This window comes from Nannospalax galili, unplaced genomic scaffold (genome assembly GCF_000622305.1).
Source record: "Nannospalax galili isolate Female #2095 unplaced genomic scaffold, S.galili_v1.0 scaffold146, whole genome shotgun sequence".
NCBI lineage: Eukaryota > Metazoa > Chordata > Mammalia > Rodentia > Spalacidae > Nannospalax > Nannospalax galili.
In genome coordinates this window covers 2,946,598-2,959,583 of record NW_008357929.1, presented here as the reverse complement: position 1 = coordinate 2,959,583, position 12,986 = coordinate 2,946,598, and the positions used below count along the sequence as shown (strand labels likewise).

At 43.9% G+C, this 12,986-nt stretch overlaps 1 protein-coding gene across 4 annotated transcripts in view; it reads left to right on the top strand.

The window, feature by feature from the left end:
- Arhgap44 (Rho GTPase activating protein 44) overlaps positions 1-12,986 on the top strand; it is a 224,381-nt gene that overhangs the window by 124,838 nt on the left and 86,557 nt on the right. For all 4 annotated transcript variants that reach the window (XM_008855690.2, XM_008855693.2, XM_008855691.3 and 1 more), the window contains exon 4: positions 11,148-11,224. In XM_008855690.2, the coding sequence (XP_008853912.1) occupies positions 11,148-11,224 (77 nt within the window). The remainder of the gene's footprint in view (positions 1-11,147; positions 11,225-12,986) is intronic.

Below are 12,986 nucleotides of genomic sequence, written 5' to 3'. Positions count from 1 at the left end.
TGGTTAAGAGCACTGACTGAGCTTGCAGAGGACCCAGGTTCAATTCCTAGCACCTGCATGGTGGCTAACAACCCTCTGTAACTCCAGTTCCAGAGGATCCAATGCCACCTTCTGACTTCTATGGGCATTACATGACACAAGTGCAGTTAACACACATGTGGGTAATACACTCATACACATAAAATAAAAATAATTTTTTTTTAAAAAAGAGTCCCATTTGAGAATTAGCCATGGTGATATATACCTGTAATCACCGCGCTCTGGAAATGAGGCAGGAAGATCACGAATTCAAGGCCAACCTCTGCTACATTAGCAAGTTTGGAGCTGGGATACATGAAACTCTTTTTCAAGAAACAAAACAAAAAGAGTCCAATCTGAATGTTACCACCAGAGCTTGAAACTAACTGTTGGTGTGACAGGTGAACTGGTACCAACATAATTTTCTGGGACACAGCAGAGTTACTTAGATTTATGGAGTTTTCACTGGGTTTGGAGTCTTGCAGTTTCTGTCCACTTAGGAGGCATTGGTTCCCTGAGTGGTCTGAAGAACAGTGTGTTGATAGAACATTTGAAGCTTGACCTAACAACAGATTAGAAGACAACTGGGTGGCAAAGATGGCCTACAACTCAGCCCCCAGAAGAGGGATCACTGCAGGGATCCCAGGCCCACAGTGGGATAGGGCCATTCAGGAAGTAGGGGTAGGATATAAACAAGAGGCTTTATTATGTTTTCTGTAGAAGGAAGGAGTAAGGCAGGGTAGAAGGCTCAGGTGGCCTGGCTTGAGTAGTTTCAGCAAGCTGTGAGGTACTGGGCTGCCCCTAGTTCATTGGTACCTGCCTCTCAAGGGCGTGGCTACAGTAAATGATAGTGGCCAGAAGAGTGCCTGGAAGGTAGAGCAGGGCTCAGGATTAGTTGTTTTGCATATGGAAAGCATGCTCCAGCTGCATTCTATACTACCTCTAGGAATTGGTTAGCACTAAGAGGGATAGTCTTCCAGGGCCACCAAAGCCCTAAGATATCAAAACATTTGAAGGTAGAAAATAAAATTCTATGGGGCTAGAGAAATGTCTCAGTGGTTAAGAGCACTTACTGCTCTTGAAGAAGACCCAGCTTTGGTTCCAGCACCTATATGGTGGCTCACAACCACCTGTTACTCCCACTTAAGGGAGATCCTGTGCCTCTGGCCTCTGGCCTCTAGCCTCTATGGGCACTTGCACACACGTATAGATACCCTTCCCCCCCCACACGCACATAATCAAAAATTAAAAATCTTAAAAAATAAATAAGTAAAAGTCATGGTTATGCTGCTGATTGCTAGTGACTCCAACACAAAGGTACTTGCCATCTCACTGAGCAATGTCTCAAGTCGCTGGTCCCAGGGTTCAGTCAGCATCTCTGTGTCAGCATCTCTGTGATACCTAGGCTTCCTCTTACAGCCATCATGTGGCTCTAGACATCACATCTTCACATCATAGGTGAAGGTGATAAAGGCAAAATTGTCTTTGTATATGTTTTTATCAGCAGAAAAACAAATCTCAGAATTTCTTTTATGTTGCTTTAACTACGAGAGAGTTCAAGAAGTGAAAATCTGTCAGCTAGAAATACCGTGACCATTACTACATACTCTGCTTCTCTTAGCAAGGAAGACTGTGGTGGCTGTTGTCAAGCACCGAAAGCTAGAGTCACAGCATGGAGGGACTTGTAGAGCAGGTGCCTTCTTGGTGGGCCTGGAGGATGTCTGCAGAGGAAGCAGATGCCCAGCATGGTGGTGAGGGCTTTCACTGCACATTCCATGGACTTGATCTTGTTGGTGATTTCTCAGGCCCGTCCTTTCTTTATCTTCATATAACTGAATACATGCTTGAATTTCAACTACTCAGCAATCAGACCTGCAGAAAATGTATCCAAATTCTGGACTGCCAGTATTTTCATTCTTAGAGTGGCACAGCAGGGCCTATAAAGGAAGCTGGCACTTCAGAATTGTCTCAAATATTGAAAGACCTATGACTGGGTAGGAAGACGTGTCAAAATCTGCCTAGTGGGTAAAGAGGAAACTAGAAAAAATAATAAAAGGGGGCTGGGACTGGAGAGATGGTGCTCGGCAAGCATGAGGACCTGAGTTTGAATCCCCAGCACCCCTCCAAAAAAGCTGGGCATGACTGAATGTGTCTATAATCCTGGAAGCACAGACAGGAAGAACCCAGGGGCTCTCTAGTCAGTCAGTCTGGCTGAATTGGTGAGCTCAGGGTTCAGGGAAAGATCCTGTGGAAAGCGATTGAAGAGGACACCAGACATTGACCTGTAGCCTCCACATACATGCACACGTGTACACAAACAACCATGCATATGAGCGCGCGCGCACACACACACACACACACACACACACACACACACACACACACACACAAATAAATAGAATTAGAAAAAGGACGGGAGGAAGAAAGAAAAAAACAGACTGGTCAGGGCAGTCAGGTGTTACAGAGTCAAGAGCTGGACCCTCAGGGAGAATGCCCCCAGCTGACATGAGAGCTTGGGCTGCAGCCTCTCAGTGCTACTGAAATTGCCAGGTTTGGAGATAGGAAGGACTTCCAGGCAGTTCTCTTTATTGGAACACATGAAAATCATTGTTTTCTGTTAGTTTTCTTTTAGTAAGTTAATTTGCTCTTTATCAGCATATATCCGTCTCCACAGTAATGGGTTCCACTGTGGCATTTGCACACATGCATATGACATGTCCCCATTGTCCTCTGTAGTTCCTCAACCTGTCGGTCCTTTCCTTTTCCCAAATTAGTCCTTCTTCTACTTTCATGTTTTGTTTTTTATAATTTAGATTTTACACATGATAGAAAATGTGAGATCTTTATCTTTCTGGGTCTAGCTTATTTTGTTTAACATGATGATCTTCAGTTCCATCTATTTTCTTGAAAAAGATACAATTTCTTCTGTATAACTGAATAGAACTCCATGGTGCACATATACCATGTTTCTTTTATCTATCCCTCTGTTGATAGATACCCAGGCTGATTCCCTATCTTGGACACTGTGAATAGAGCAACAATAACAGGATGTAAAGTATCTCTGTGGTATGCTGACTTAGAGTCGTTTGAGTATACACCCAGGAGTAGTATAGCTGGGCCACACAGTGGTTCTCTTTATAGTTTTCTGAGGAACTTTCATACTGATTTTCATAGTGGATAGATTAGTTTACATCCCCACCAATAGTGAATTAAGTTTTTTTTCCTGTATCCCCTCCAACATTAGTTGTCACTTGATTTCTTTTTTTAAAATTATTTTATGTGTATAGGTATATTGTCTGCATGTCGGTAGGTGCACCTGTGTCATACAGTGCCTGCGGAGGTCCGAAGAGGGTGTCGGATCCCCTGGAACTGGAGCTAAAGACAATTGTTAGCTGCCATGTGGGTGCTAGGAATCGAACCTGGGTCCTCTGCAAGAACAGCCACTGCTCTTAACCACTGAGCCATCTTTCCAGCTCCCATCACTTGATTTCTTGATGGTAGCCATTCTGACTTTGGTGGGATAGAATTTCAGTATAGTGTGGATTTATATTTCCCTGATGGCTAAGAATTTTGAATACTTTTCCTGTGTTTAGTGATCATTGAAAACTGTTTGGTTAATTTGTCTATTTATTCATTAGATCAGTTTCATTTTGCTGTTTATCTTATAAGGAAGTCACATCCAACAAGTAAATGGTGTTTCTCCACTTTGTTTAGCAAATATTAGAGAACCCTGTGTCTTTCATGTAAGGTAGGGTATGTGCCAAGAAGCAAATTCTGCAGAACTCTTTTCCTAGAAGGCCCAGGCTAGGGTAACAGGTCCTACAGTGCCTTAGTGCTAAGCAGAATAGCTCCTTATGAATTCTATGGTAGGAAGTGGGCATGTAAAGGAACATACAAAACACCAGAAGGGTGCAAGTGCTTCTGGGACCGGAAGGGGTGTGACATTCTTCAGAAAAGAAAGTCTGTCTACAGCAAGTGAAGTGCAGAGAAAAAGGTGGAAAGGGGCATAAATGGGAACCGCAGGGGCCTGGATCACACCTGGGAAGCCAGGATGTGAACTTGGCCCTCCTCCTTGAGGGAGTCATGGAATCCCATTTGGTGACCATTGTGGACCATGTTAGAAGGGCCAGTTAGGCACATATGGGCATGACCTAGGTGAGAGCACAGGAATCTGGAGATGCAGCACCTCTGGCAGATACTTCAGGCTGGCTATTCAGACTTGGTCTTTGAATGGATGGGGGATTCAAGAAAGGAAGAGCACTGAATGTGCTTTGGCCTGACTGACCACTGGCTTCATGGAGCTGAGATCACCCGGTGGAAATAAAGGGTGAGATGACCATTAGTTCTGAACCCAGGAACTACGGTGCAAGAAGCCCTTGTGGGAGGGCCTAGCAAACATCTACCCACTTGCTCCACTTTACATCCCATACACTGCCACTATTCTTCCCTTTCCAGACCTCTCAACTAGGCTCACCAGAAGGCTCACCTGCTTGCTACTCTCTGTGAATTTCCATTTGGCTTTGGCATGTGCTGTCCACATCCCAGTGGCTGTCATTCTCTGGTGGTTCTCCTCCTCTCCTCCTTCTTCATATTCTATCCTCTACAACTGCCCAAGCTGGTGTTTAGAGTGGGCATCAGAAAGTGGATGGGGGAAATGTCACAGGGTCCCACCTCAAGATGAAGAGCTACCAATCAGGATGCTGAGGGAGGGAGAATCAGTTTTCTCCAGGGATTAGCTCCCTGAGAGGTTATCTAATCCCAAATGGGCAGCCCTAAACACAGGTGAACAGGAGCACCATTAAACAGAGTCAGTGCACTGTGTGTGTGTGTGTGTGTGTGTGTGTGTGTGTGTGTGTGTATTGTCTATTTATAAATGTATATGTAACAATAATCAAAGAAGAGGACAGAAAATTGAGGAGTGGAGGACATGGAGGAGTTGGTGGGGACTGGGAGGGATGGAAATAATGCAAAGATAATACTCATATATGAAATATCATCATCATCATAATAATAATAAAGTGAGCATCAAGTGCTGCCACTGCCCTTCCTGAGTTCCACCAAAGGCTCCCATCCATCACAGAGCAGAGTCTGAGCTCCTTACCGTGTCTTCTGCCCATGTTTCTGAGTTCAGCTTTTTCCCATCTGTCATCCTTGTCCAGAGACAGTGACTTATTTCTGAGAGGCGTACCTTTGTCAGCATCTTTGAACTTGATCTGGCTCTGTGTGGCGTTCTCTTTTCCAGCATTTCAGGCCAATAATTTGTGTTCATTTTATTTATTCATTCATTTCTTCATTTCTCCATTCAGATACCACCTTCTCAGTAAGGCTCCACCCCCGCCCCCCCGTGCATTGGCTCCCCACCCCAGCCCTCATCCTGCTTTACCATTTTCTTCACAGTACACATTGGTGTCTGAAGTACTGTGATCACTGATCTCTGCCATGATAACCATGGGAACCAGGTCTCTACAGCTGTGTCCTCAGTGCCTAAAACAGGGCCTGCCATGGGTGGGCAGTGATAAAAATAGACCAGTGTCAGGAACAGATAGTCCATGAGTATTTGAGGCACAGGCTCTGCCTGACACACTAGCCCATCAATTTGGAATCCTTCCTGCAAAGTTACAGAGAATTTAGTATGAAGGCTCTAAGGTCAGGTGCTGGAATCTGTGGATAGTGAAACGAAGCTGTTCCCTCAGTTCGTCTGATTTTGGGTCGAGTTAATGATTTCCTAAGTCTTAATTTCAGTTGGAAAATGGTGAGAGCAGTGATTTCCTACCCAATGTAGTTGTTTGCAAGTTTAATGAAGTAGTACTTGTAAATGCCTGCATAGTAACTTGGGCAAGAACTAAGGAGACCTGTGACTGTTAATAAGGCCCTAGTGCTAGCCTCAGGTAGCCTTGAAAAACTACTTGTGCCATGAACAAGAAGCTCAGGCTGTGTCTTTTAGGGGTTAAATCATGAAAGCTGATTGCCAGGGCTGGGAATTAGAAGGTAGTGAAAAGCAGTTTTCAGTGACACACAGAGACTGTGAGGAACAGAGTAGATATGTGTGAGGAATAGAGTAGATATTAGGAGAATTTTTGCCTGAGTCATCTTACAAACCATGCTGCTTAAGCCCAAGATAATTTGAGAAAGAACAGTCATTTCAGACATGGCAGATTGATGAATCGAAACTGGGGACATTCTGTCTTGTCCTATTCTTAAGTTTCTACCTGAACTTCAGAACTGGGGAAAGTTAATTTTAATAGCCTCTCTTTGTCTCTGAAAATCACTGGCTGGTTTGAAGTCTGCTCCAGAACTCCCTCATATGTGCCAAGGATCAGGACTAGCATGTATCCTTAGTAACAGAAGGAAACAGATTTCAGCAGCTTTTGTAGATTTAGGGACAGTTTAATCTCCCAAAGTCTGAATGTCCTTATACAGGAAGTAGGGATGGTCAGAGTATAGGAAAGTGCAGGCGATGGACAGTTGGTAGGGTATGAGGTGGCTACAGGGCTGCTTGTATTGAGCCCTCTAACCCTCACCTCAGAAAATTTCCTTAGAAATGGAAGTAGTATGTAGCTTGCTGGGGGTTATTGACCATTAACATCCTGTCTGCTGTCTTTGACCATGGACCCTGTGACGTGAAAGGATACCAGCTCATCCACTTCTTCCTTTGTCACTGATGGATTCCTTCTGATTTCTCAATTCCTAAAGCATCTGTATGCATAAAAACTCATTATTTTTTACTGAGTTTTAGTCATATAACCCTCCTTCCTCCTGATCTTGGAATCCAAACCCTCAGATTCACTTCTACATCTCTCCTAGAAGGACAGTTACACCATCCACAAAGGACTGTGTCCATACATTGTCACCTTCACTCAGGGATTTATGTCTCTATTAAAAACTAAGAATGGGGTTCCTCTCGATATAATAATAGCAAATGATATGAAAAATACCTCTACATGAACAGGAGGGTGAGACCCAGAGTGGTACACGCAGTGTGTAATAGACTTCCCTTATCTCTGTAATAGCTGTCTGACAGAAGGTACCAAAGGGAGGAAGGATTATTTTGCCTTATGGTTTCAGGGCATATTGGTCTATGAGGCTAGGAAGGCATGGCTGGCAGCAGGAGTTTAGGGTGTGACTTACCTATTCATATGTCAGGGGGTCAGGATGCTGAGACCTTAAGTTGGATCTGGAACTGGTTTATAGCCATCAAAACTTCATCCTTAGTAGTCCATGACCATCAGTTACGTACACCATCCTATGACCAAAAAGTCCCACAGGGGGCTGGAGAAATGATTCAGCAGTTAAAAGCACTGGAAGTACTGGCTGATCTTGCAGAGGACCCAGGTTTGAATCCCAGCACCTACAGGGCAGCTAACAGCCATCCACAACTCCAGTTCCAGGGGATCCAATGCCCTCTTCTGACCTCCACGGGCATTGCACAACACAGCTGTACTTACATACATGCAGGCAATACACCGATACACATAAAATAGAAATAATAAATAAAATATTTTTTTAAAAAGGTTCCACAGTCTCCCAAAACAGCACCATCAGTCAAGGACCAATTGTTCAAGCACATAAGCTTCTAGGGCACATTTTTCATTCAAATCATAACATATGCTAACATTTATGGGAGGAAATAGCTGGTAAAAGTGAACACACATGTAATAGTAAGATAAGATCTGCTTGGAGTATTAACGGAAGGACACACAAAAATCTGGTCACCATTCTGGTGTTTGGTGAAAGGTGGTTGAGTGATAAGTGTGGGAAAGAGACCTTTTGCAGTAAACTTAGAGAAATAAAAAGAAACAGGAGCACCTTTCTCACTGAACAGCCCTTGTCACTGGTGTGATCTTTTCTCCTCAGAGGAGCATCTCTGTCACTATGGGTGTAAAGTGACTGGGAATGATGGTAGTGCTGTGTTTGTGGGTAGGAGTGGGCCCCTCAGCCCATCACTCCCATCTGTGGTGCTGGTCTGTATTTGGCAGAATTGACACTTGGCCTTGGCATCTTCTTCTCTCCTAGACTTTGGTCAGCCCATGGTCCTTCAGTAGCTGGCCCCATTCTGTGGATGTTGGTCTTCCTTTCTTTGGTCACTCACAGGCAGTTTTCTGCTCCACATACCGACTGGACTAATTGGAAAACTCTGCTCACCTGCTGCAGATGTGTTTGTACAAAGACTGTCTGTTCCTGGGCTGTCATAAGACCTCTTTCCTCCATGGTGGGTAGAATCTTCCCTTGATGCTTTGTCTGATTTGAAGGTAGATTCAGGGAAGCTGAAATTGCTCCATGAAGGCAGTTCCTGAGCCTGTGAGTGTTCATCACAAAACAAGATGGACTCTGTATGTGAGCTCCCAGGGTCATCCTGCTGTAGATCCTGACTGGAAGGGCAAAATGTCTCTACCAAAAAGTTATCAGGGCATTTCAGGAACTTACGTATGAAGTCAAACTTCTCAGCCTTGCATTTGGTGTTTTGAGGTAGCACCCTGTTGTGTGACATTCTTCCTGGGGAAATGAGAATGTCTCCTCATCCCAGGTAGGAAACAATGACAGACCAAAGTGAGGATACCAAGGTCCAGCCTACTGAATCAATGAGCTTACTGGGGTTGCTTATGGGAGTATGGATAAGGTGTTATTTAAGGGAGTAGGAATGACTCAGAGACAACTGCATCACTAAAACCTACCCCCGTTTCACAAAAGCAGGAAACCTGGAGTTCACTGCCTAGCCTACAGTCAGCTCAACCGGTTAGGGAGTGTCTTTTCCAGGCAGCTCAGTTGGTCTGGACTTCTTTCAGACTCCTGTGCTGGTTGGCTCACCCAGTTGTCTCAGTGGGACTGAGCCTCTTTGAGGGAGCTCAGCTTGATAGAGAACATCTCTCAGAAGTCCTTAGGGTTTATATGTTCTTGGGGAGAGTGGGAAAATGAATCTGGTCAGTTTCAGGAACTTTCTGCCACTTTTGAGTTGTTTACTTGCTGAGTTTAATTTGCTTCTCTGTAGGATGACTGTTCACATCCTGTTGTTCACCTCTCTTTAGAACACCATGTTGTTCTCGTCCTTGTAGAACACACCCTGTCTTAAGGAGCTTCCCTCCAAGATGGAAGGTTTTATCTCAGGAAATTGTTGCACAGCAAACTCCTGCTGTGATGCCCTCCTGTGTATCACAGTATGCTTAGAGATATCCTTGGCCTCCACCCATCACATGCCAGTAGTGACCCCCCATTGTAACAGCCAAAACTGTCTCCAGAAGGTAGATGTCCCCAGGAGGACATACCAGCCCTAGTTGAGAGTGCATGCTCTGAGATCCTTGTGGAGTATTGAGCCTGTCTTTGTGCACACTACTGTCTACACTTCTATCACCAGAAACATGGTGGCCAGACTGTGGTTCCCACACACTAAGCTGCTCGTTACCTCCCCAAACCCTTGTGGCTGCTGGGCATTCTGCAGGTTGACTCAGTTCTGACACCATCCATCCAGAGTTAGCATCAGACCTCACAGGTTAAGGGTTCAATTGTCCAAACTGCCCCACTTCAGACACCAGCTGCAAGTCCTGGCCCTTGGCATTAGTGACTGACCATCTGTAAATAATAAGAATTCTCACAACCCCCTCTCAGTGTGGTTCACAGGTCTCAGGGAAAGACTTTTTTGTGTTTACCAGTTTATCATAAAGGTTACAAGACATTGGGATGGACAGGTGGACCAAGGGCGGAATGAGGTAACATGGTATCCAGTGCTGCCTCTACCCCTACCTCCAAGATAAGCTCCATGAAGGCAGCGTCTGATTCTGCTCACTTTGGTGAGCACAGGTTGATGAGATGGAGTGCCATCACTTACCATTTGAAGATTTGTTTTTATTACCCTGGAGCCTGGGGGCCTGAGCATGTGCTAATGGTGCCTGCCTCTCTTCTGCTGCTGTTTCGGTGTAAGTGGATTTGAGCTATGGAAGAAGAGGGTACTTTGTGGGGGCTCAGGCCATGCTGCCCTGCTTTTGTGGCTTGCCTCTCCCTCCTGTAATGGTGACCTCACAACTATGGAGTGTACTGTGATCTTAATATTGAGCATGGTCCCAGTACTGTGAATTGTTACCACTATTTGCAACGTTGTCTTCACCCCAAAAGGAATCCCTACTCAGGTTAAGCAGTCTTCCACATACTTCCCCTGTATCCCTGTTCAACTCCTAATGTACTTTCTGTGCCTGTGGATTTGCTTGTTCTGTTTCATATGAAAAGTATCATATAGTGTATGTTCTTTTCTGGCCGACATAATTTGCTTAGGATGATGTCTTTAGGGTTCTTCTGTGTTGGCGTCATTTCTTTTAAAGTCTCTCTCTCTCTCTCTCTCTCTCTCCCATTCATGATGCTTGAATTGTTGCTCCCTGGTTGTCATAAAGAGTGCAGCTATTCCCATGTATGTACACACATCCATTCAAATATCTGTTTCTGTCACTGGGGGCATATACCCAGGAGTACATGGGAATTTTGTTTAGTATGTTAAGCTACTTCTAAACTTCACACAGTGATGGACCACTTTAAATCTCCAATAGTAATGCTCTTCTAAACATGTTCGCCAATATTTACATTCTATTTTTTTTTAAAAAAACTGTTATTATAGCCATCTAAGTGGGTGTGAGTGAGTGACAGCTCATTGTTTGGCTGACTGGTTGGGTTTCCTTAATGAGTAATGAGCTGAATGTCTCTTCATGTGCTTGCTGGGCTTTCATATAGCTCCCCTTGCTGTACACTACAATTGTATGTGAATACTTTCCTCAGATTATAAACTGCCTTGTTTATAAATTGGATGAATAGACTCTGATGATTTGGGGGAAACAAATGCATTGCTCAAATGTTTGTTAACATAATCTTTGAAATAGTCTATTTTTTCCTTTTCCTAACCCTAACCCTAACCCTAGGCACGTTTTCTAAAGTGGCACATTTAATTGCTTTAAATTTTTTCACATTTTATCATTTCTTAAGTCCAGCCCTTCAATGTATGAGTTTTTTAGCTTTAAACATATTTTAAAGTTAGAAGATTTCCTAGATGTAGTAGTAGAGTATATATGATCAAGTATCTGACTTTAACCACTTTAGAGAAACCAAGTGATTGTTGAAAGCAATTTTCAGTACAGTATGTATTTCCTTTTCAGAAAAAGCTGCCTTTGACAACACTGGCTCAGTGCTTGATGGAGGGGTCAGCAATCCTGGGAGATGACACACTTCTTGGGTAAGGTGACACCATGGGTATGTTTGTGCCAAATATAGGTAAGTCCCCATCTGTAAAAGGGGGACTAAGGCTCCTCAGGGAACATCAAGTTCATCTGAATTCTAGGTGGGGAAGGAGAATGTGTTACCCATGAAGGCTCAAAATCATCAATGGAAGCCCTATTGCCTGTACAGTGGGGTGAGTCCCCTGGGGAAGATAACTTAAAACTGAAGGATGCAAAATCCCCTGGGCTTTGGTAGAGCCAGTAGATAACCATCATCAGGTGTCAGAGCTTATGGGATTCCCAGAAGGGCAAGCCAGACTGATTTGGAGCTGACTAAAAACAGTCTTCCTGAAATCACCAGCAGATGCTTATAATCAGCGGCCAAGTCAGTGCTCTGAGAAGCAGGAATAATAGGACACCACAGAAGATAATAACCAAAGTGAAATTGCATAATGAATTAAAGACAAAATCCCTCACGAAGGAAATTAAATAATGGGAGAAAAGAACGAATAAAAACCAAATGGAATGTCTTAAAACTGAAATTATGCTGCTGATAGAACTTAACTGAAATGAACTAGGGATTGTGCACACATGGGAAGCTGGTGGAACTGGAAACAGGAAGGTGCCAGCCAGCATGAACACAAGGAGCTATAAGCAGTGGGCTGTAGACATTGCCACACTGGGAGGCACTGGGGGCACAGCACAGGTGTACCATCTGTCTGGGAGTTCCAGAGGAAGAAAATAGGCAGAAGGGGAAGTTTGTAGTTGACCATTTTCATCAGAAGATGGAAAGAAAAATTTGTCTTGAAATTTAAGGAGTATAGAAGTTTTTTTTATTTTGAAAGCTGGGTGTGGTAGCTCATGCCTTTAGTCCTAGCACTCGGGAGGCAGAGGCAAGTGGATCTCTGTGAGATCGAGGCCAGCCTGGTCTACATAGGTCAGCTGAGGCTATATGGAGACCCTGTCTCAAAAAAACAAAATCAAACAAACAAATAAACAAAAAACCTTTGAAATACAGAAAGCAATTTACTTCACCCTGGACTTATTATAGTAAAACTATAAATTAAGAAAAGACAAAGTCAACCATAGAAAAAAGATGATTGCCTATAACAGAACAGTCAAACTGATAACAGGGTTTATGAGCCAAAACAAATGCCAGGGAATCGGGGATGAAATCAAATAAAGGTTTTTAAGCAAAGATTTAGCACTTGTTGAATAAATGTGAAGCTACAGTTTGTGTATGAAATAGACTAGTTAAGGTTTTATGAGATGGATATGTCCAGAGGGAATTTGGGAAATGTGAGTAGCAAGGTTACAGCTTAAAAGCTACTGTGTTTTAAGGAAGGAACAAGTTTCTTTTCCCTTTAGACACTAGTCATCTTAGGTTCCTTGGCCAGGGCTCTCCAAATAAGATCAGCAGATGACAGCTTGCCAAGAGAAAGGCAGACAGATCTTACCAGCATGTGCAGGACATACACGTGCGGTAGTACACTGATGATTAACGAGTGGTGAGACCGTGGGCTTCAGTAGCATCCTGGCAAAAGCACAGCAGTTTGAGGCCAAGTGACAAGATGAAGGGAAAGGCGTTTCTGGGTGGCAGATTGTGGGCAGGTACAGATGTGGGCGCTAACAGAAGACAGGACTAGTTGGTGAAAACTGCCTATGGGTTCCATTGGCTGTCTTAGAACTGGTGGGACAGGAGAGGTCTTCAGTGATTACCTTCTGCTCTTCCAGGTAAAAAGGGGAAGGAACATGTTTGTAGATTGATTTCCTGCTTTT